The sequence below is a fragment of the Hypanus sabinus genome, chromosome 2, assembly GCF_030144855.1.
Source record: "Hypanus sabinus isolate sHypSab1 chromosome 2, sHypSab1.hap1, whole genome shotgun sequence".
Lineage (NCBI taxonomy): Eukaryota > Metazoa > Chordata > Chondrichthyes > Myliobatiformes > Dasyatidae > Hypanus > Hypanus sabinus.
This window is the reverse complement of record NC_082707.1, coordinates 143760008-143784701: the sequence shown is the minus strand read 5'-3', so window position 1 is coordinate 143784701 and position 24694 is coordinate 143760008. Positions and strand designations below refer to the sequence as shown.

The window sequence follows — 24694 nt, the reverse complement described above, 5'->3', positions numbered from 1 at the left end:
TCTGTAACACCTCTTTATTTTTACTTTATCTGTACTAATCTTATTTTAAATATTTACAATTATGTTATTTAAGAATTATTCAGTTCTTTGCTATGTCCTTTAGCCACAATTTAAACTTACTTTGACTTGCCCTTGCAGTTGATTACCTTATCAAATCTTCTTGTCACCTAAAAGTACTGTCAGTTAATCTTTGGTGTAGGTATCAGTCTTTTGAAAGATGCATTCTACCTGACTGTAAGTGCAAGCTGGTGAAATCCAATCCTGATCCAAAGATTCCCAATGTCTTCCTGAGACATGAACTACAACTCACTTTGCTGTGATTGCTTCAGAAGCATTCAGGCAATCTAATATTTCTATTTTTATCAAGTCATAAGATCTGCTTACAGTTGCTGAAATCATATCTCAGAACCTTCCTCGAGCTCTCAATATCACAGACATGTTCCCTCTTATTGCAGCAGGGAACTTTAGTATTCTTAAATTTTACCCCAGTGGACAAATGTTCTGTACTAAGATATAAAATCCAAAGAACTTCTTCTGATTCCTTTATTTTCTAGGTTTGTTAATCAGAGTTGACTCGAGCACCCTGAATTGGGTTTGTCTGCCTTAATTCTATTTACTTATTCCTATACAGAAGACTTTTGGAAAATCCTACTCTGTTAAGAGTAGGAATCATGATTGACATTAAATAGAAGCCAACACTGTTATGGTTTGCCGGAACAAGAGTAGTGGAGGTTTCAGAAAGTTTCCAAAAGAAGGGAGGGCATTCAATATGCTTATAGAAATTTTAAGAGTCCATTGTTATTTACCCCCTATCTTGAAGAGGAGATAAACAGAAGCACATGGAGTTTTCCAATAGATACGTGATGAAGCTTACTGTGAGTGCACGGCACTGGCTCAATTTCCTTGGACGTTTGGGAAGATTCGGCATGACATCTAAAAGTTTGACCAACTTCTGTAGATGTGTGGTGGAGAGCTTATTGACTGGTTGCATCTGATATGGAAATACCAATGTTCATGAACCAGTGGGGATAACTCCATTTGCTCCATCATTGAACTGTTCCCGCAACCTACAGATTCACTTTCAAGAGCTTTTCATCTCATGTCGTCGATATTTATTGTTTATTTGTTACGAGCACGAGAGAGTCTACAGATGCTGGAAATCCAAAGCAGCACACACAGAATGCTGGAGGAACTCAGGAGGTCAGGCAGCGTCTGTGGAAATGAGTAGATGCCGATGTTTCAGACTGAGTCCCTTCATGAGGACTGGAAAGGAAGGGGGAAGATGCCTGAATATAAAGGTGGGGGAGGGGAGTGGAAAGAGGCTAGCTGGATGGCAATAGGTGATGCCAGGTGAGTGGGAAACGTCAAGGGCAGGAGAAGAAAGAATCCAATAGGAGAGTGGACAATAGGAGAAAGGGAAGGAAAAGGGAACCTGGGGGTAGTATTAGGCAGGTGAGAAGAAGTAAAAGGTCAGAGTGGGAAAAACAGGAAGGGATGGGGAGGGTGAGGGGAGGTATGTTCACCAGAAGGAGAAATCGATATTCATGCCATCGGACTGGAGAGTACCCAGACGGAATATATATTGTTGCTTCTGCACCCTGAGGGTGCCCTCATCTTGGCACAAGAGGAAGCTGTGAATGGACACATCAGAATTAAAATTTTTGGCCACCAGGAAGTTGCACTTGTGGTGGATGGTGCAGGGATATTCCCCCCCCCCCCCCACTTTGCTCCCCACTCAGACCTTTCACTTCTTCTCACCTGCCTATTACTTCTTCCCTTTCTCCTATTGTCCACTCTCCTCTCCTGTTGGATTCTTCTTCTGCTTTTGACCTTTCCCACCCACCTGGCTTCATCTATCACCGTTAAGCTAGCCCCTTTCCCCTTCCCCCTCCCCCCCAACTTTTTACTGAGGCATCTTCCCCCTACATTTCCAGTCCTGAAGAGGGGATTTGGCCTGAAACAATAGCTGTTTATTCATTTCTATAGATGCCACCTGACCTGCTGAGTTCCTCCAACATTCTGTGTGTATTGCTTGCTTGTTTATTTATTTATTTTCCTTTGTATTTGCGCAGTTTGTTGGGTTTTTTTTGCACTTTGGTTATTTGTCCACCCTGTTGGGTGCGGTTTCTCATTGATTCTATTGTGGTTCTTGGATTTACTGAGTGTGCCTGAATCATGGTGGTTAATGATGATGTGTATGTACTTCGATAATAAATTGACTTTGAACATTTTGGTCAATCCAATGTAAAGAAAATTAACCATTTGTATCAGAACACAAGTCACATTTTTCTGGAATGATGAGTATTAGTTGTATTTAACTGCTATGTAAGTGTTCTCTGTCATTTAAGCTTATGATTGGCTTACTTGAAAGTAGTTTGATAAAGAAGTTGGGAATAAAGAGAAAAAAACAAAGACAGATATGATAGCAACTAAGATCCTCTAAACTGAAAAGTGAAATTCAGAACTAGCTCTGGGAATTTATTTTGTTCATTTACTGGTTGCATCAGTGTTTAATTATTTAATTTTCTGTCTGGCTTGTGTAGTGTTACTGAAGCTGAAGCTCAATGAACTTTTGTCTCACTATGTGTTCACTCAATACACTAATCTGTCTAGTCTGATAGTGGTGCTTTGTGTTGAACAGAATGATTGAATCATCACAAAAGTTAAATTTTATATTTAGGAGCACTAATTCTGGTAAGTTATGAAATTCTTGTCTGAATAATGAATTGGAATTTATCTAATCAGATATCGCTTCTATTCATTTTCCACTTAACCTACTAATGCTGAGAATCTCTCATCAAAATATTAACCAAACATTAATTTATTCCATCTTCTATGACTAGGTGGTGCCTTCTATACCTCAGAAACAATTGAGAGTGCAAGGCCTCATTACTGTAATTCATGGGCTCCTATCCTTCATGCCACAGCATTGTGGCTGAATAGCACAGACTTCGTACTGATTGACCCAGATGAAGGCTCTGCTTCTCTGTCTAGACCTGTAACTCCAACAATGTTGGGTAATGAATCCAACTTGACAAGTGCAGTGAAGTCTCCAGAAGATGTAAACACTGATAGATTCCATCTAATTTTAGGTGAGTAAAGCAGCTACTTTTCTTACTAGAGATACTTCTCTTTCTTAATAGACTTCTACGTATAAAATATGCATGTACATATTTTGAGGGGGAAAAGGCTCCATTGCAAATAAATTTCATTCAGGGAACTCCAGCGCATAGAGTTTTGGTAAGTATGTTACTTAAATACTGGATTATATTAGAGCAGATAAGTTGCCATTTCCAGTCCATTGATACAGTCCATCCTTACTAGACGGGTATATGGAGGAATTTAAGTTGGGGGAGGTGTGTTATATGGGAGGCAGGGTTTGAGGGTCGGCACAACATTGTGGGCCGAAGGGCCTGTAATGTGCTGTACTATTCTATGTTCTATGTTCTTGATGTTTGAGAAGCTTTTGGGCAAAATTTCTACAAAACAATATGGAAAAAATCCAGTAAAAATGCAACATTTAATGGTTGTTTAGGGGTTTGTGTATTTAGATATCTATGACATAGTATGCTTTCTTGCTTTAAAATTGTTATACCAGAGGTATAAGAAAATTGGTCAAAGGGAATCAAGGAGAAATTGGGATGGTGTCTATGAGATGGGTTCAGGGAAGAATAAATACTCTTTTAGAGGAGGATAGAAGTAAAAAGGTGGGAATCAAAAACTACAAGGAGGAGGCCACAGAGTAATTCACAAATAAAACACAGATGGAAAATTTTCAGAAGATGTTTTACTCAGGTGGTTGATGGTTGGGTTCAGTTGCTCTCCAGTATTGTTGGGTTCAGTTGCTCTCCAGTATTGGCAATTTACTTGCAAACATTTTGTCACCATGTGAGGAAGCATCGTCAGTGTGCCCTTGAATGTGGTGTGTGCTCTGGATGCTTGACCTTTATATACTTTTCAATCAACTGATTGGACATCATTTTTGGAAACTCAATTGTGGAGTGGGGAGGAAATCTTGTTGCTGATTGGCTGTGTGGTGAACTTTATGCATTGTAATTTGTAGTTTTGCCCACAACAGCTCATAAATAGGATGGAGGTCTGTGTGTTAGTTTACAGAATTGTTCACAGAGCATGCTTATGGGAATTCTTTTGTATGCCAAGCTATGGCTTTCACTGATGATCGGTAAAATTTGTGCCCCCCTCAATCTTCATGGGTGGAGACTAGGGAGAATTGGTCATGATGCTTTACGTTCAGTTGATGTTCATGGATCCTTGTTGGTAGCTTTTTCCCAATTTTGCCAACGTAATATTTGCTGAAGTCCCTGCACTGGATTTTGTAGAACACATTGGTCTTGTCTAAAGCTTGATTGGTGACGAAATGTTTGCAAGTAAGTTGCCAAAATCGGAGAACAACTCAACCCAGCCATAAAGCACAGATTTCAGTTGGGAATATTGGAAATCATAAACCAACATTGATCATTGAGGAAGATGGGGCATGGATGATTTTCAGAATGGAGGATATAAGGTCGGCAAAATGTGCACTGAGTGGATGAGTCTTCATAGGGATATACACTTAGGGAATATGTTAAGAATGGAGTATTGCAAGCAGCAGAGGGATCTTTTAGAAAAGAGATAAGAGATGTGTAGATCCAAGCTTGAGGGGGAGAAAACTAGCAAGGGAAGTGTAACATCTGAGGATCGAGGAAAATAATCAGTATCAGGTTTATTATCACCAACATGTGTGTGAAATCTGTTAACTTAGCAGCAGCAGTACAATGCAGTTCATGATAATATAGAAAGTATGTTTATGTATATTAAATAGTTAAATTAAAATAAATAATGCAAAAATAGCTCTGAGTGTGTGCCTTCAGGCTTCTGTACCTCTTTCATGATGGTAGTGATGAGAAGAGGACATGGCAGATAGGGTTCCTTAATAATGGACTTCGGCTTTCTGAGACACCATTCCTTGAAGATGTCTTGGATACTATGGCGGCTTATACTCAAGATGGAGCTGACTAATTTTACCACTTTCTGTAGCTTCTTTCTGTCCTGTGCAGTAGCTTCCCCTGTACCACCCCTACTGCCATGCCCCCATACCAGATAGTGATGCAGCCTTCTAGAATGCTCCCCATGGTACATCTATAGAAGTTTTCGGTGACGAACCAGATCTCTTCAAACTTCTAATGAAATAAAGCCACTGTCTTGCCTCTTTATAGCAACATTGATATCTTGGGATCAGGTTAAATCCTCAGAGATCCAGGATCTTAAAGCTGCTCACTCTCTCCACTTCTGATTCCTCTATGAGGATTGGTATGTGTTCCTTCATCTTGCCCTTCCTGAAGACCACAATCAACTCTTTCGTCTTACTGATGTTGAGTGCCAGGGTGTTGCTGCAACACCACTCAACTAGCTGGTATATCTCGCTCCTGTATGCCGTCTCATCACCATCTGAGATTCTACCAACAATGGTTGTATCATCAATAAATTTATAGATGGTACTTTGCCACACAGTCATGGGTATAGAGGGACTAGAGTAGTGGGCTAAGCACACACCCCCTGAGGTGCACCAATCAGCCAGGAAAAGTTATCACCAATCTGGTTAGGAAGTCGAGGATCCAATTGCAGAGGGAGGTACAGAGGCCGAGGTTATGTAGCTTACCAAGCAGGACTGTGGGAATGATGTTGTTAAACGCTGAGCTATAATCAACGAACAGCATCCTGACATGGGTGTTTGCATTGTCCAGCTGATCTAAGGCCATGTGAAGAGCCATTTAGATTGGTTCTGCCAAAGACCTATTGTGGCGATAGGCAGATTGAAGTGGATCCAGGTCCTTGCTGAGGCAGGAGAAACATGAGTTTTGTTTTTATCCTGGGGGGATGAAGTCTATAACTCAAAGCTGCTATATGTGTTGAGGCTGAAGGGGGGGGAGGTATGAAAGGAATCCAGTTGCGTTGACAAAGTAAAGGGATGCCCAGTGAAAATTGACATGGTCAGTTTCGAATTGGCTTGTTCTGTGTTAGGTTACAGTTTGGGTGGCTCTGGTCTAAGAATGCAGATCTTTTGCCTTGTCAGCAAAAGCACTGTAGTTGTGCTTTTGTAATTGTGAATACTGGGGATGAGAACTGACTCAAAAATATAGGTTGAATAAAGGTACAGCGGCAAACATATAGTAATAAAAAATATTATTTTGAAAGAATGTTATTAGTCCCTTTGAAAAGAAGACCTTTTGTGACTCCTCTATCAGTTTTGAAAAATCAGATACAAATTAAATTATCTAAATGATTTGGAGCAATACCATATCAAATGGAAAAATAAAGTAAGTAATTCCCTATATAGTCAAGCTAAAAAAAACCAATCACAATGTTACAATGTGGTAACTGAAAACTTAGTAAAACGTTGGTCCTGAATCTGACATCAACAAAATAATACTTATTATTATAAATAATCACCAATTTCAAAATCTACTTGTTTTCAAAAATATCAGCTGTTGAATCTGTGGAATAAATTGCTTTACATCTCTACCATTTAGAGGCTCAGTGTGTGATCTGCGTGGAAATGCTACCAAATGGATGATCTGTTAAGTTCGTGGTTGATTGCTCATTGTTGGTCAAAACCTGGATTTGCCAACCTCGCAAATAGGTGGAGATACCCTATTCATGAAGATTCCAAGAAATCAGCTCACCCTCACTACTTCAAAAGGGAAGGGTGTTAGGTGTTTCCCTTGCCAATGTTGTTCAGGTTCTTCAAATAAATTTTTGTTATTATGGTAGGCGATAATGAACCTATCCTCCAACAAGAGCTACAGATTTTAGTTGAGAGTAAGAGCCACATTTGTATTTGCTAAAATGATAGTAAGAGATGGCTTAGCACTAAGCCTGGTGGAACCATTTCTACTGACAAAAGGGGCAAAGCAGGTTACTGGTGCCTTGCAAATCAGTAGCTTTAAGCATTTGGGGCTCGTCAGCAATGGTTGGCAGCTCATCTAGGAGAAGGAAAACTCTGATCTCAAGTATCCGCTGCCTTGCAGCTGTACCCACTAATGGGGAAGACCTGGGGAAAAATCCGGAGCTAGAGACCCTAAGGCAGTCCTACTTTGAGTTCAACGCAGACTGGCAACTTCTGCGATGCCACTTGTGCCAAACTATATTCGCCTCAGCTGTTCCTTTGGATTCATCAGCTGAACGGAAAGGGGGAGTCTGCTACATGGGCAACAGCTGGCTCTCTAATATGTACTGCTTACGTATCATAGACAACTGGGACACAACTTCCATGGTTGATCCCAAAAAATGGAGGGTTTCATGGAATTGTTTTGTGACCAAAGTTGAGCCATTTATTAACTTCATTTGGGTATGTCTGTTGGTGGAAGGAGGCTGAGATGTGATCAGAATGAAAGAAAATAAACTGTTCTGTTATCATTACAGGAATCAGTGTAGAGTTTCTGTGTTCTCTGCGACCAGATGCACCAATGGAAAGCATCGTAGCCTGCTTACGTGCATTACATTCCTTACTGGATGTACTTTGGCCACGTTGTAAAATAGGAAGTGATCAGGTAATGCATTATAACGTTTTACTAAGTTTTCAGTTACCACATTGTAACATTGTAATCGATTTTTTTTAGCTTGACTATATAGGGAATTACTGACTTTATTTTTCCATTTGATATGATATTGCTCCAATTCATTTAGATAATCTAATTTGTATCTGATTTCTCAAAACTGATAGAAGAGTCACAAAAGGTCTGCAGTGAAAGACAAACTATTGCATATGTTTACTGTTGTTAGTACTATTGGCCCACTATAAATTTCTACCTCTCATCACCAAACTAAGCTTGGATCTTTCTTCAGCTCATGTAAATACATCTGGGATAGCTGGGTGGAATTTTGCACAAGCCTGTGTTATTTAGTAAAATTTAACTGCAGAGGAGAATCTCATTTGTTAAGGTTCACCTTAGTAGATTTAAGCATTCTGAACTTATTTTTTCGAATTCCTGTGAGATTAGAAAAGTTGAAATTGATTAAAAATGTCATCATTTTACATTTCCTAATAAAGACTTCAGCACTTATACTTATCTTGGGATGAGTGATTGGGTTTGTTTGAAATGAAAATTCGATTCTTGGCTCACTTTACTTATCTTGTTAATTGTATAAAATAAGCCTTGGTGTGAAAAAGTATCGTGATCCTGGTAATGTTTTTAGGATATTCTGAAGCAAAAGATTTCACTGTTTCACATCAATATGTTTACAGTTTGAATACATGTGAAAGCTTTGATTTAAATCATCCTTCCAATAGAATGAAGATGGCACTTTTCTGTTGCCATCTATTTCTTAATTTGAGATTCTTTTTTATGCTTTGTTGTAGGAACTTGGAGTAGAATTATTGAATGTTTTGCATCGTTTGATTGTAACACGTGAGTCCCCATTAATCCAGCTGGCTGCAGTTGATGTTGTGGAACAAATTATAAGAGCCGCCCAAGAGCATGTAAAGGAGAAGAGGAGAAGTGCAGAAGGTGGGTATTCATGGAACTGGTGGAAAAATTGTGTAATTATTGATAGTTATTAGAGTACTGTAGGTGTTGAACTTCAAGCATAACTTCTTAGAATTCATAAAAATGATTAAAGAAGTCATTTGCTACAAACCAAAAGAAGAAAATAAAAAAAACTCTGGAAGAAGTCGCCAGGTCAAGCAGCATCTTCTGAGGCAAATGGATGATCAATATTTCAGGTTTTGACCCTGTGTCAAGACTGAGAGGTTGGAGGGAAGATAGCCAGTGAGTGGGAGGGTTGAGACGGAGACTGGTAGATATTGAGTGAACCCAGATTGGGGAGGAAGGATGATGGAGCTGTGGGGAGGGGGAGATGGGAGCACTGAGTCAGAGGCTGATAGATGGAGTGATGATGAGCAGATGTAACCCACTCCCCGAGTTCCTTTCCCACTTTCACCAGCCCTCCCAAGGTCTCTCTCTCTCTTTGTTCAACTTCTCTATTTCTCTCTCCCTTCCTCCCCCTGCTTCACCTGGACTCTTCACTCTCCCCCATCTGGTTCTCTTTGCCCATTATATGTTACCAGCCTCAATCACATCCCTCCCTTATATACTAGGCGTTTCTCTACACTCTTAGTCCAGATACAGGGCTCCAACCTGAAATGTTGACCATCCCTTTGTCTCTACAGGTGCTGCTTGACCTGCTGAGTTCATCCCTTAGTTTATTATTTGCTTCAGATTCCTGCTTCTGCATTCTTTTATGTTTCCAAAAACAGAAAATACCTGTGGATTGTCATGACAGGGTAGTGATGCACACTTTCTAGTGATATGTTGCATAGTAGGTTCAAGGATACAAGAATAGGGGCATCTTATCTGCCCATTTCTATGGTATTTGAATTAGATCATAATAAATAGTTCTTGAATAAATAATTGTAACTTTCATAAACTATCACACACACAAATATTGTGTGATATTTTATGAAAATTACAACTTCATTTATCTTTAAATTGAAATTTCTTCAACAAGAAGCTGCATTGTTGTGTGATTCTTACATTGATGTCATTAAGTGATAAATGATTCTTGTTTGATTACTTATCATTGATTTAAAACTATTTAGGTGAGAAAAAAGAGGAAAGTTACTTATGCATGTACTTTATTTAAGCACTTAATTTTATTGTGTTTGGAGAGTACCAAATTGGTCAAAGTACAAATCTCCTCTTAATGGTGTGGTTCAGACAGAAGAAGTTGGTCCTCTTTTCCACATTCACTCAGATTGCTTCTGCTTTCTGAAAGTAGTGAGTCAAGTACGGACTAGTAACTTGTTATTCCCATTGTGATTGTAGATCTTGTAGCAGACGGAGAAAGAAGAATGGACAACTCAATCCTTCTGTCTGGAGTCTGACATTTCAAGCTAGATTGTTTTCTTTTCCCCACATTGTTCCCCAGATTGCACATATAAATGTTGCTTATGAAAACAATAAAGTGAAATATTGGAACTTCTAGAAGCATGAAATAAGATTTTTAAAAAATATATAGTAAACAACCGATCACATAGCATATCTGGATCGAGAAAAAGTTTTAACACTGAAAGTTGATGACTTCTCATCGGAATTCCTGAAATTCTGAAGGAATCATCAACCCATGCATTAACTTGCTATAGCTCTCCTCTGATGCTACCTGATCTCCAGCAGCTTCTGTTTTTGCTATGGAAGCTCAAATTCATCCTTATTCTTGACCTTGCTGGGCACTGACCACAGAACTAAGGTATTATAAATATAAACAATTACTGCCACCTGCCAATTCAGCAATCAGGAGAAGCTTTGCTTTTTCTTGTTTGTTATAATTTCTGAAGGACTGTGTCAATTTTTGGGGAGGATTTACCTTGTCTAATTTTCTTTACAGTTGATGATGGTGCTGCTGAGAAAGAGACTCTTCCGGAATTTGGAGAGGGCAGTGATACAGGTGGACTGGTACCAGGAAAGTCCCTAGTCTTCGCAACACTGGAGTTGACACTCTCCATCCTGGTTCGTCAACTTCCCCAATTAAACCCTAAGCTAGTGGATTCTCCAAAAAGCAGTTCCGGGAATCCTCAGTTGTTGTCTGAGGACGGAAGTAAATTAGTAATCGCTGCCCTGCGAATTCTCTCTGAACTCATTTCAGTTTGCTCTCCTACAGGTAAGTTAGGCATATTTCAGGAAATTAATTTAATCTGCCATTGAATTACAGTAATTTTGTTTCTTTGAAGCTTTTTTTTAAATGTCTGTATTATTAGAGTGTTGTAAGCATATTTTATAATGTATATTTTATGCCATGAACACCTCCAACAAATGAAAACAAAGTTCTGTTAATCAGCACTTGTATGAAAAGGAACAGTTAAAATATCAGGTCACACACCTTGCATCAGATATGAAAAAAGTTAGAAGTTTATAGAGAAGCTGATAACTGATGTGATGTGCAGGGAGGAGAGGAGAGAATAGCAGCATGGTCTTTGATTGTGTGGAAGATCTGTGTGACAGAATGGTCTAAGGATAAATACATTTGGTAAAAGAAGTAGTCATTATATAGCTCCATCCTCATGGTCCCCCAACCATTTATAGCCTATTTCTACTCCCTCCCTGCAATCCAAAAGAGGATGCTCTTGATAAGCCCATTGTTTTAGGTACATGAGTGAAGATATTTTGCAGCATGTTCTGGGCCCTGTTAAAACTGTCCCTGGAACTTTATGTATAGACCTGGATTCCCTCTCTAACTGGCAATATGCTTGTGATTGAAGGAGTGCTACAGATGTTCACCGGGTTGATTTCTGGGATGGGATGGATTGTAAATGAGGAGAGATTAATTGGTCTGGACTTGCACTGAAGGTAAAATCATTAATAGAAGCAGAATTAGGCAGTTTGACCTCTTGAGTCTGGTTTGTCATTGAATAAGATTGAGACTAATGTTTTATTTTGATATCACTTCCCTGGTTTAACACCATATCCCTGATTTACTTAATATCTCGAATTCTATCAATCCCTTTCCTGAATGTACCCAACAAATGCACCTCCACAGCCACCTTGCTAAACACTTTGGATTAAGGTGATTCTTCTTAGTTCTGTTCTGAATAGCACAGAATTAAACACTGAATTTGTGATGATCATTCCAGTTCCATACACTCAAAGGGAAATTTCACCTGACGAGTCCTGTAAGAATTTGGTATGTTTCAACAAGATCACCTTATTGAAAGTTTAGGCCTAATTTGCTTATCCATTTGAATGACATGCTTATCTGTTTGGCATTGACATACCTGCCATCTAGGAATCAATCTGGATAACTTTCTCTACACTCACTGAATCCCAAGTATATCCTTCCTTGTGTACAGGCCTAGTGCCTCTACTTGGATTCCAGATGTGGTCTTACCATGTTTCTATACAATGGAAGCAAAATGCCTCTATTCTTATCCTCTTTATCAACTTGTAGTGAAGATAGTGAAGATGCCTTTCTCGTGACTGGCTGTGTCTACATGTTTGTATTTCACTGACATAGGCAAACCAGACCCTTTGCACATCAGTACCCTTCAATTTATCACTGTTTAAAATGCTTTTTATTTAACAATTTTAAATTTTTCTACATTATCTTTCATCTGTCATACCTTTGCCATTCATTTTACATATCTTTTTTCTTCCTGAAGAACCTCAGTATCCCTCTCACAGACCACATTGACATCCAATTTTGTATCATTTGCAGATAAGAATGTGTTAAACTTAATACACCCATCTAAATATTTCAAGTACATACTGAACAGCTGGGAGTCAACACTCATTCCTGTGGCAGCTTACAAGTCACAGCCTCCCAACCCAAAAATGACTAGTTCATTCCTACTGTTTGCTGTCTGCTTGCCAGTTCTCATTCCACACTGGGGTATACCCCCAAACCTAGCTGCTCTGTTTGTTTTAAATAATACCATGTTTGCTTATGATTGAAGGATATCTGACATGCTTGAAGGAGGACTAGTGAAGTCAACACACTAGTGTTGTGTTCTTGAGGTTTAGAAGCAAGGATCATGATTTAAAAATAAGGAGTCGGCCATTCATGGTTGAGATAAGCCATTCTTTAGCACTCTCTACCAGGAGGGTATGGAAGCTTCTTTGCTTAGTGTATTCAAAATGAATACATTAGACTTTTGGAATCAAGTAGTGTGGGCTTAGTATTGGAAAATGGCCTTGAGGCAAAATTTCTGCCATGTTCTCATAGGAGACTGTTGTTTTCAGCACGTTCCAGTTCCTTCCATCTCCATAATTATTCACTTCACATTAACTTCCTGTACAGATGCATGAAAAGTGAAGTTTGTTATCAGATAACATGAATTTCAACAAAGATGAAAGATGTTGCAGTACGTATCTCCATTTGCCAGTATCCAAAACCCAGTTAGGCAATTTCTGAGAAAGGAAGGCCAGCTTCATAACTAACTAACCAGGCAGAAATACTAAAGCAAATAATTATATCGGAACAAAAGCTAAGAGTTTCTTTTTGTTTTCATTTCTTCTGAATTATACAGTGTCTTATAGTAGTAGTCTCTCGAAGTCCGAGGAAGACGAATGTGTTGCGCAGTCAACGTCTGTGGGCACGCATATGACTTCTGAGGCCGGTCCAAAGCGCAGATACGGTCGCAGATGGGGCAAGGAGCACTGCCCGTTGGGGCAGGAGCGGACCCCTTCCTGTGTCTTTCTTGACTCACCTTGAGGCGCTGCATGCGCCAGTTGGCTTGGAAGTTGCTTGCTGCCTTGGAGCATAAATTGTGCCACTTGGACCCATCAGCAGCAGTGTGTTCGAGATCGCGGGGCTGGAGTTTGGCCCACTTAAGGTTTGACTTGAGGTCCTTGTACCTCTTCCTTGGGCGACCTTGGGCACAGTTGCCCTGCTCCAGTTCTCTGTAGAACAACTGACGCGGCATTTTGGACTCATCCATGCGGATCACATGGCCGGTCCATCTGAGCTGAGCCTTCAAAACCTTGGCTTCAATGCTTGTAGAATTGGCTCGGTCCAGGACTGTCAGGTTGGAGATACGGTCTTGCCAGCGGATTTGCATAATTGATTGCAGTGCGCGATTGTGGAATTGTTCTCGCAGTTTGACATGTCTACGATGCAATGTCCAGGTTTCACAGCCATATAGAAGTGATGAGACCACAACAGCATTGTAAACCTTGAGTTTAGTGGAGAGGTGAATGTCTTTGTGCTGCAGAACTTTGACTGTGTCTTATACTAATATATAAAACTTCAGTCAGACAGGACTAGTATTGTGTACTAAAAATATTATGTGCAGTTCTGGTCACCCATTAGAAGAAGAAATTGGAGATGGTGCAAAAGAGGTTAAAACATGAATCATTCCACAGTTTAAGAGAAGTAAATTCAGCTCTTGAGTTTTTGGAATCATAGAAGTCCTTTTGATTTTGTAAATGGCTGCAAATCCCTGGCCACAAGTTCAAACGTCTAGTGGTGTTTCTGATCTTGATCTTCTTGTGTTTGTTATTTGAACTGATTCTAAGCAACATCAAACAGTGCTAGAAAAGCTTTCATTGTAATATATTGTTTCACTACAGTTGGAAAAAGTTTTTCAGGGAATCCCATATTTATAATATTTTATTGCATGGTAATTATTGTTAAATCAAAGTTATTGGTAGTGCAAAACTAATATTCCATGGCTTAGCTGCTCAATCCCACAATGTTTATCATCTAAGAAATTAGAGGAGCTTTTATATTTACTTGCTGCACTGCAGCTGCATTATGTATCATCTTTGTGGTTAATTACTCTTATTACAAAACTGCAGTGTGCAACTGGTAGGGGACGTTGTTGTCCAAGGATAGTGGTTCCAAAAAAAGTCTTTTTTTAAAATTGTTTTTATTTCTGATTAATCTGGGTGGAAGATTGACTGGCAGACAGAAGTCAAAGAGTGGGAATAAGGTGGACCTTTTCTGGATGGATGATGGTGACCGGTGGTGTTCTGCAGGGGTCAATGTTGGGTCCACTACTTTTCATGTCATATGTTAATGATCTGGATGATGGAATTGATAGCTTTGTGGCCAGGTTTGTGGGTGCTGCAAAGGTATGTGGAGGAGCAGGTAGAGTTGAGGAAGCAGGGAGCCTGCAGAAAGGAATGGCAGATGGAATACAGTGTAGTCATGCACTTTGGTAGAAGGAATAAAGGAGTAGATGATTTTCTAAACCATGAGTGAATTCAGAAATCAGCGCTACCAAGGGATTTGCGAATCCTATTGTAGAATTCCTTAAAGTTTAACTTGCAGATTGAGTCGGTAGTAAGGAAGGCAAATGCAATATTAGCATTCATTTTGAGAGGATTAGAACGTAAAAGTAAGGATGTAATGTAAGGTTTTGTTCATAGGACGTTTGAAGTATTGTGAGTGGTTTTGATCCTCATCTCTATGGAAGGATGTACTGGAATTGGAGAGGGCCTAGAGGAGAAGAATCATCTCAGGAATGAAAGGGTTAGCAAATGAGAAGGACTTGATGGGTCTGAGATTCTACTTGTTGGATTTTAGAAGAATTGTGCTGTGATGGGTGTGGGGAAGGAGTCTCATAGAAACCTACTGAGTATTGAACAGCCTGGATAGAGTGGACATGGAGAGGATGTCTGTGATCTTGGGAAGATGCAAGACTTGAGGGCACAGCCTCAGAATAAAAGGAAGTTCCTTCAGAATAGAGATAAGGAATTTCTTTAGATAGAGTATAGCAAATCTGTTGAAATGATTTCCACAGATGGCTGTGGAGGCCAAGTCATTGGCTATATTAAAAGTGGAGACTGATAGGTTCTTGATTAGTAAGGGCATCAAAGATTACAGGGAAGATGCAGGCGAATGAGGTTTGAAGGTCATTATCAAATGGAGGAGCAGACTCGATGGGTTGAATGACCTAACTCTGCCTATATGTCTTATGGTCTAATTTTTGTTGATTAGATGCCCATATAATGGTTGCACCAAAGTAGCTTAACGTGAGGTAATTGATGTTAGTGAAAAAATTATTTTGAATTTTATCAAACCCAAAGTCTTTTCTGTATCCAGTGCTCTTAGCTACTTAATAATGTGAAGTAGGCTGATGTAAATTGGCTGTATACTGACATTCCTCTCGTGATACTGCATGTAAATTGTTAAATAGTGTTAACTATACACCAAGTTTTTGTTACCTGTCTATTCTGTCCATTAAGAGTTATAATGGACATGATATTCAGTATGTAATCATTGTTTGAATCTTGGAGCCAAACCTAAATGAAGAGAAAAGGAAACATTACTAAGGAAGTATTGTTAACAAAAGCGCAGAGTAGCATTATCATTTTGCTTGTTTGTTTATTTATGCTAACTTTTCAGTTCCTTAGAAATATTTGATTCTTCCTTTGTTTTCCAGGGAGTGTTTCTATTCTTCCTACTGTCCTTTACCTAATCACTGGAGTCCTGAAGGAAACTGCAGTAAGGAGGTTTGATGGTTGTATATCTTCAACAGTCAATGCAGCACTGCAGGCACTGAAGGCCATTGTCTCCTCTCCCATGGCTAGGGCAGAGAAGAGCCATACTGCTTGGACCATGCTTCTCCGCAGTGCTCTTGCAACAATTCTGGAATTTTGGAATCCAGGTAATAGAGATTCCAGTTCTCCTCTAGAGTTGAGACTGTATTCAAAGTTAAGAATATCCAAAGGATGGAGAAAAGTAAGGCATGCCCAATACTGGAAAAGCAAAGGTGCTCAGAGAAAGATTTTGTAAAGTTACTAGAGTGAGGGGAGGGGACCAGTTTTTGAAAACAAGTGTGAGAATTAAAAAACTGATCCCTTGGTTACCCAAGGTTAAAAATAGTTACTTAAGTTGCTTAATTCAATATAAAGTTCAGAGGGCTGCAATATGCCTGGACAGATTAGGTTAGTAGGTTAGTGAGCACAGCATTTAAGTCTCGCTAAGACTTAGAATATGGCAATAGAATGTGAGATGACTTACAGCTTAATAGTTGAAAGAAGGGAGGCTGGCTTGGATTATTTAAGAAAATGGCTGTTTAATCTGTAGAAGTCACAGAGTTAGGAGAAATTATCTAGTTGCAGGCTAGAAATCTGGTAGATCTTGTGATCAACTCTGCTAGAGCAAGAACATCAGAAAATTGAAGTGGGAAGTAGCCATTTGGCCCTCTAGACTGTCCCATCAATTAATATGCCATAGTTGATCTAAGGCATATCTCAGCATTTTGCAGGGTCAATTCCCTTCGTGTCTCCCTGGTCCACCATTCTGTTCTCACCGACCACATCTCTTCTTACAGCACTTTTCCTTGCACCTGCAGGTAATGCAGCACTTGTCCTTTCAGTGTTTTCTTTTCTACTGTCCAGAGTGCTAAACAATCACAGTGGTTCACTTGTGCTACTTCCAGTCTGGCATATCACATTTGTGGCTTGTAATGTAGTATCCTGTATCTTGGAGAAATATAATGCAGATTAGGTGACTAATTTGCATTCTGTCTGCAGGGGCGACCCTAGGCTCTCTATTACTTGCTCCTTTACTACTGGTCTGTGATCTCCTGCGTTGTTATAACGAGGTCCAATGCAAGCTTGAGTAACACCTAATCTGTCCGGGCATATTGCAGCCTTTTGAACTTTATATTGAATTGAGCAATTTAAGTAAAAGTTTTTAATATTGGCTCAACAAGTTTGTATTTTTTAGTTTTTCTTTTTCTCCCTTGTTCATCTCTGGGAGTAGAGAAATGTCTAGTCATAGCATGTTTTCTTGTTCCTCATTTCACAGCTCCTGTGTCCTTGCATCTGTATTCTCATCCTCTAACTGTTTCCATTCACTCATTCAGTAGGTAACTTTGTTTCCAGCTTATCCCCATGCTCAGTCTTGTTTTACCCTTTTCTCCTTCCCCCACTCAATCTGCAACATAATGTGTTGTTTTTGTCTCCTTCTCAGTTCTCATTAAATGTGTCTCCAACCTGAAACGCTAACTCTTTCTCTTCCCATAGATCAGGTTTGAATTTCATATTTCCATCATTTTCTGTTTGATGTTAGATTTCCAGCATGTATAATTCTATTGATTTTCAGAGACCATCTTAGTTTGCTGAAAATATATGAATATAGGAAAGCATAAGATCAAAAAGGAATTAAGAAATAAATCAAGAACTTTAAGATTATCAGCATAATGCAAAATGAGGGGTAGGGAATATAGTCAGCAAAATTGGTTGTTATCTTTGTGTTGAAGAAAAAGAAAATGGCCTGGAGAACACTGTGATCTATTTGTCTGTATTGATTGAAGTATAGTGTGGGTTTTATGCACAGATGGTAGTTTTTGAACTATGTTTAGACAATATACTTCAATGTACAATATTTATTTTGATTCGCAATGTGAGGCAGGATATATTTGCTGAACTTGATTGGTACTTTTCTCGTGAGCATGAATAATCAGTCTGTATATGCATCGGTGAAAGGCCTTGGTTGTTCTGATGATTGAAAGTACCTTTCCATATCTGTACACACTATTCCCTGCTCCATGCCTCCTTAACCACAATTTACATAAACAAAAAGGATTTAACCTGCTTGGTTTCTTATTTAAGTTTTGTGTGTGTGCTTGTTTTTTGTAGAGCTGAATCACTCAGATTTGGATGAAGTGAGCATGCTAACTGCCATCAGTATTTTCTTGATGTCAGCAAATCAAGAGGTCACATGTGTGGAATGTCTTGAAAAAGAATGTTTTAACCGGTTTAAGATAATTCTTGGTTCTAAAAATCCTGTGGTAAGTATTGCAGCACATTTACTTCAGTTCACTAGAGTTGAGAGGGTATGGCTCTGAGCTAGTATTGCATCAAATCTATCTAATCCTGAATTATGCTAAGCCTTGTCAGCATTTTAGCTTGATACTGATGAAATTTCTGATCACAAGTATCTGTAGATTTTGTGAATCATTTAAAATATGTAAGTCACAAGCTGGGTGGATAAGTACCATCAGCTACTTACTGACTGCACTCTGCTACTGAGCAAATTGGCAAGTCAGCTTTTCAGAGCATTGTAGTTCATTGACACTTGGTAAGGCTGGATCTAGAGCTTAGGAGTTTGTAAGACTGCTACATTACTTCTCTTGGTCCAGCATTTGTCTGGGGGAGGCGGTTGGAATACGTCAGAATAGTGCAAAAAGATGATTTGGGAGACCGAGTTTGTTATCACATGTGTGCTGAAAGATACCAGCATCTCCTCAGATCTGCTGGTTATGCCCCTCAAGTCCAGGCTTACTCTGTGCTAGTTCTACATACCCATTCATTTGATTGGGATTGTAGAACTGCACGGAAAGGTAAGATAACATTTTTATAATTATTTTTCTTTGCAGAAGTATTTGTTCTGTCTGATTTTTGTGACTTTCTTAATTAAAACTTTATTTTGTTACGATATCATTTCAATATTTTTAACTTTTAATGTTAATGTGAACAAGTGGATTTTAGGCAAAGTTTTGTGAAAAGGGCTTATTTTGATCTGCCCACGTTTCTCCGTTGTCATTCATGGTCTTGTTGCTTGGCTCTGGAATTGTTTCGAGCCAGAGAGATCAGTCTTCCACATTCACCTGGGCAACTTAAGAGATAATGTAGAGCAGGTCACAGGCCTGTGTGAGTAAAACCTGAATTAAACCTGTTTTAGACTTCTCATGTTTTCTGTCAAATATCATTATTTGTCAAGTTGAATTAATCAAACACGTAATGGTTAATTTATCTATGCATTACCAGATTTATTAATGCATATAAAGAAGAATAAAGATTCATTTCTGCTCAGGACTGAGTTAACTGACTGCTTTGTGTTGAGCCAAACATAAAATAAGTCAAACACAAAAAATCAAGAAGCTGCATATGCTAGAAATGTACAAAGGAAACACACAATGGCTTAGGCAGCATCTGTGGAAAGGAAAACATACAGATACTTTTTTGGATCAAGGACCCTTCCTCGGGATCAGGAAGCTGAAAAAACAAGTGGTTGCAAGTTGCAGAGAGGGTAGGGAAGGTGGAAAATGATCAAAGAAATATCTGGTAGGAAGCCAAAAGCTAAAACCAGAGAGCAAGAATTGAGGGAGCATCTGTTTAGATGTTTATGGCCTCCAAGTATTTCAAGTTTCTAGCCTTTGCAGTTATTTGCTTTTTTGACCTTTACTTAATTGATGTTTACAAGTTCAAACAGCAGGGGTCAGTGGATAGCTTTTAGAAGGCGGGAATCTGATTTTTGTTTCAGCTCACTGTCACCGTGATCTTTATTATCAACCTTTTTTAAAATATAACCCATAATCCAGGAATGTCATAAATTGATCAAGGACACTCAGAGATTCTATTATCAGTTAACTTTTAATGATTATACCTGTTAGCAATATTTTAAAATTTGAACATCTGAATAAACTTTCCATTATCATATGTTTGCTTCCTTTCTAAGAAAGTATTCTATTTCTATTCAGATACGGACACATGGCTACAGATTGCTGCAGTCAGTATTTCAGCATCCTAATAAAGCTGTGTCTACACCTTACATCCACTCTCTGACCATTTTGGTTGTGGATGGGTTGCGCAAGGTGGAAAAAGAGAAACCAAGCACAGGTGCCGAATTGCAGGCCGTGCTAGAAGGGGTAAAGACGCTGGAGGTTTTGGTCAATTTAGCTGATGAACAAAACCGTGAGTTTCCAATGTATTTATCTTTGGATTTTGATAAACACATGAAAATCTTTGGTTTTTTATGAGAAACCTGAAACTTGCTTTTATGATGACGTTATTTCTGTGGATCCTCCAAGAGGACCACAATCCTGTTGTAGGGCTTGGGGGCTTGTGTACCTCAATGACCCCTAGAGCTATGTTAGCTAGAGTCAAGGTGTAGGGTCACCCATGCTGAACAGGTCAAAGGGTAGAGAACAGACTAGGAGTGGTCCACTGGTCCTCCAGGTTCAGGGGTCCTGCTCAGTGCTAATAACACTGACTGGTCAAAAAATTTTGTTACAGAAACAATTTCTGTGGCTAATTATTATTCTTTTGAAGTGGGGAATGTTTGAGTCCTCTGTTGCACTTTCTTAACCTGTCTTTGAGGAAACCTAGAACGTCAGCTTGACATGACATTTGAGTCTTACTTCACTGGTGGGCAAGTTGTTGGAGAAGATCCTGAGAGGCAGGATTTATGAGCATTTGGAGAGACATAATCTGATTAGGGATAGTTAGCATGGCTTCGTCAAGGGCAGGTCGTGCTTTATGAGCCTGACTGAATTATTTGAGGATGTAACAAAACACATTGATGAAGGCAGAGCAGTGGATGTAGTGTATATGGATTTCAGTAAAGCATTTGTTAAGTTTCCCCATGTGAGGCTCATTCAGAAAATAATGAGGCATGGGATCCAAGGAGACCTTGCTTTGTGGATCCAGAATTGGCTTGCCCACAGAAGGCAAAGGGTGGTTGTAGATGATTCGTGTTTTGCATGGAGGCCAGTGACCAGTGGTGTTCCACAGGGATCCGTTCTGGGAACCCTCCTCTGTGGTATTTTTATAAATGATCTCAATAAAGAAGTAGAAGGGCGGGTTAGTAAGTTTGCTGATGACACAAAAGTTGGGGGTGTTGTGGATAGTCTGGAGGGGTGTCAGGTTACAGCACGACACCAAAAGGATGCAGAACTGGGCTGAGAATTGGTAGATGGAGTTCAGCCCAGATAAGTGTGAAGTGGTTCATTTCAGTAGGTCAAATTTGAAGACAGAATATAATATTAATGTTAAGGCTCTTGACAGTGTGGAGGATCAGCAAGATCTTGGGGTCCAAGTCCATAGGACACACAAAGCTGTTGCTTAGGTTGAAGGCGTATGATGTGTTGGCCTTCATCAACCATGGGATTGAATTCAAGAGCTGTGAGATAATGCTACAGCTATATAAGACCTAGGTTAGACCCCACTTGGAGTACTGTATTCAGTTCTGGTCACCTCATTAGAGGAAGGATGTGGATACTATAGAGAGAGTGCAGAGGAGATTTACAATGATGTTGCTTAGATTGGAGAGAGCACCTGGAGAAAGCACGCATTCACGGGGAGGGTGAATAAACTTCGTACAGATGACATTAGAATGGAATTCCGAGCTCCGACATCCTGAGCTGTAGCGGTGTTGCACTAACTGTCTGCTACTGTGGTGCTCATACGTTAACTCTTTCAGATCTATAATGAGTTGTTTAAATAACTGCCTTACTGCACCAAATTATCTTTCTTATTTTTAATAGCTATTCCATTCTCTTATGATACAGTTTGATTACTTTTATTTGTACAGACTTGTTTTAATGTTAGTTTGTTTCCGTTGTTCCTTGTGTTCTAGGCATTTATTTGGTGGCATTGCTTCTACCAATTCTGATATCCTTTCTTTTGGATGAAAATGCTTTAACATCTGCACGAAACCCAGCAAAGAGTTTACATGAGTTTGCCCTCCAGAACTTGATGCGACTAGGTCCGCAGTATCCAGCTGTTTTTCAAAAATTGGTGGGTATGTCTCCAGCGATGAAAGCTAGACTTGAAGGAGCTGTTAAAGGTAATCAAGAGAGTATCAAAGCAAAGAAAGCAGCTGGACAGTCAAAATGTTCTGGGAAAAAATCTCTCAGCATTCAACTCAAGACTGATTTTTCTAATTTCTAAGAGCTGTGAAATAGTTTGAAGACTACTCATGATAGTAGCAACCAAAGTAGACCAAGTGAAGGTAACTTAATGTTAATATTGAAGAAGTCTAATGGCATAATTTAACAACTGTTTTATATTGAATGAGGACAAATATTCTAGAACAGTGTGTGTATAGCTTAACGTTTTAAAACTTGAACATCCCATTTTTAAAAACAAGCATTTAATTTTTTTAGAAAGCATCTATACATTTCTAACATTTACTGCTGTCACATTAATTCTTAATTCACCCAAATGAAGTCTTAACACTGCTGTTGTGCACACATTTGTGAAAATGGACGAACAACTTGGTATAACCTGTTAACTTAGACTTGATCTCCAACTTGATAGAGAAGTGATGTTGAAAGGAATTTTATGCAACCACATTTGTCATTAAAAGGCTGCTCTCCTATTGCCAGAAATTTATAGAATAACCTTATATAGGCACTGTTATTAGTGCAATTTATAACATGTAAATTTATAACCAGCTAACTTATATGAACTACAATTGCACTACAATGGTATTATTTTAAACAAACAAGATTATTAAGTTGTCCAGTGCTTTGTCTAAGAAGAATCTCAACTATATTTAAAAAAACTCAGCTTTAATAAATCTCTAACCACGAGTGTGGCTGTTGATGGCACTCAATTGCTTTCATTTTTGCCAGTAAAAATGATATTGCACTGTAAAGTGTGTGGTATTTCTAATGTCACAATCTTTCTACCAATGGACTAATTTCACAGGCTATTCTTGCAGAAACCAATCTGTTTAATAGCTATTTTTATTTTGCTTGGGCTTTCTGAAGTTCTAATGTACTGTATTAATAGATGACTTGCAGGTTATGTATATAACACAACTGTAAATTATATAGAATTGCAACATATGCGTTATTACTACTTTTGTATTTTTACTTAAATAAATCTAATTTCTTCACATTGTCTGTTATCTTTCATAACTTTTTCTTCCCACGAGGTTAGTTTTCCTTTTAATCAAAGTTCAAAAGTTCAAAGTAAGTTTATTATTAAAGTACATATATGCCACCATATACAGCTCTGAGATTCACTTTTCCTGCGGGCGTACTCAGTAAATCCAAGAACCATAACAGACAAGCAACCGAGACAAATTTCAACTACAAAGGAAATAAGCAAGCATTAAACATCAAGAACGTGAGATGAAGAGTCCTTGCAAGCGAGTTCATAGGTTGTGGGAACAGTTCAGTGATGGGTAAGTGAAGCTGAATGAAGTTAACTTCATTGGTTCAAGAGCCTGATGGTTGAGGGGTAATAACTCTTCCTGAACCTGGTAGTGTGAGATTTGAGGCTCCTGTACCTCCTTCCTGGTAGCATCAGCAAGAAGAAAGCATGACCTGACCAGTGGTGGGATCTTTACCCATGATGGATAGGGCCATATTCCCCTATTTTTTTGTAGGATTTTCCATTCAAGGGCATTGGTGTTTGTGTACCAGGCTGTGATGCAACTAGTCAATATACACTCCACTACACGTTTAGATGTATTAGATGTCATGCCAAATCTTCTCAAACTTTGAAGAACGTAGAGGCGCAGCTGTGCTTTTTTTGTAATTGCACTTGCATGCTAGGCCTAGAACGAGTGCTCTTAAATGATAACACCAAGGAATTTAAAGTTCCTGACCCTCTCTGCATTCCCAAGTGAAAATGGTCAATGACTTCCATGTCTGTTCATTTCCTCTGACAGTTTCTGTGTTTGCATCCTCCTGCTTGAAGATTTAAAAATATAATATGCAATTCTGTGAGTGTTGGTAGCCTCTCATTCTGTCTGAAGCTAAATTTTAGCAGACAGTTTTCCCACAGGATCCATGGAAGTGAGTTTAACACTTGTACCAGGTGTTTTCATGAAATTACAGCAGATGTTACCAGCTAATAATTAAACATAAGACTAATGTGTATTTTTTCACCTTCTGTCCCAGGAGAACATTCAAATTATATACCCAGTGTTGTCCTAGGTTTATCAGTAGACAGTACAGTCCAGAGATCAAGTCTATGACTCTTAACCTTTGCATTATTATTTTACTTTGTCATAAACCACTTCGTGGGCTAAATGTAGTCCGTGGGAATTCTTTGCAGGATGATAATTAAGCTCTCTTTTTTTTTGTTTCCTGACCTTAGAAGCAATATTGATTTTTCTGCTCAACACTTTAAAAGAAAAATCCCTTTTTCTTTCAAAGTTTAAAAGAAAAAGATTTTTGCTGCGAGTCTTCCAAATATTTGAAATGTTTTTTAGGCTTGTGAGTAGTCCAATTAGAAAATACTGAATTTAAGAAAACTCCCCAAATGAGTTTTGAGTGTGTTAAGGTGGTGCTTAACCTTGTTCTAAATGGAAGAGAAGAACTGAAGAAAGCTCTGAATTGTCCAAATGGGCATCAGTTTATTAATGATCAGTATTTGAATTGTGTAGATTATTGATTGTTACAGCGTGGAAGAGGCCTTTCCAGCCCTTTGAGCTACACCTCCTAGCAGTTCCATGGCTGGTAGGCTGCTCGATTGTGTCCTTCATGACTGAAACCAGCCATGAATAGTAG

At 39.0% G+C, this 24694-nt stretch overlaps 1 protein-coding gene across 4 annotated transcripts in view; it reads left to right on the top strand.

The window, feature by feature from the left end:
- Window positions 1–23070, top strand: part of heatr5a (HEAT repeat containing 5a) — a 125111-nt gene extending 102041 nt beyond the window's left edge. For all 4 annotated transcript variants that reach the window (XM_059956275.1, XM_059956248.1, XM_059956266.1 and 1 more), the window contains 8 exons: window positions 2844–3092; window positions 7423–7550; window positions 8360–8507; window positions 10384–10656; window positions 15878–16102; window positions 18084–18235; window positions 19928–20141; window positions 21805–23070. In XM_059956275.1, the coding sequence (XP_059812258.1) occupies window positions 2844–3092; window positions 7423–7550; window positions 8360–8507; window positions 10384–10656; window positions 15878–16102; window positions 18084–18235; window positions 19928–20141; window positions 21805–22118 (1703 nt within the window). In that variant the 3' untranslated portion in view covers window positions 22119–23070. The remainder of the gene's footprint in view (window positions 1–2843; window positions 3093–7422; window positions 7551–8359; window positions 8508–10383; window positions 10657–15877; window positions 16103–18083; window positions 18236–19927; window positions 20142–21804) is intronic.
- The last annotated feature ends 1624 nt before the right edge of the window (window positions 23071–24694 follow it).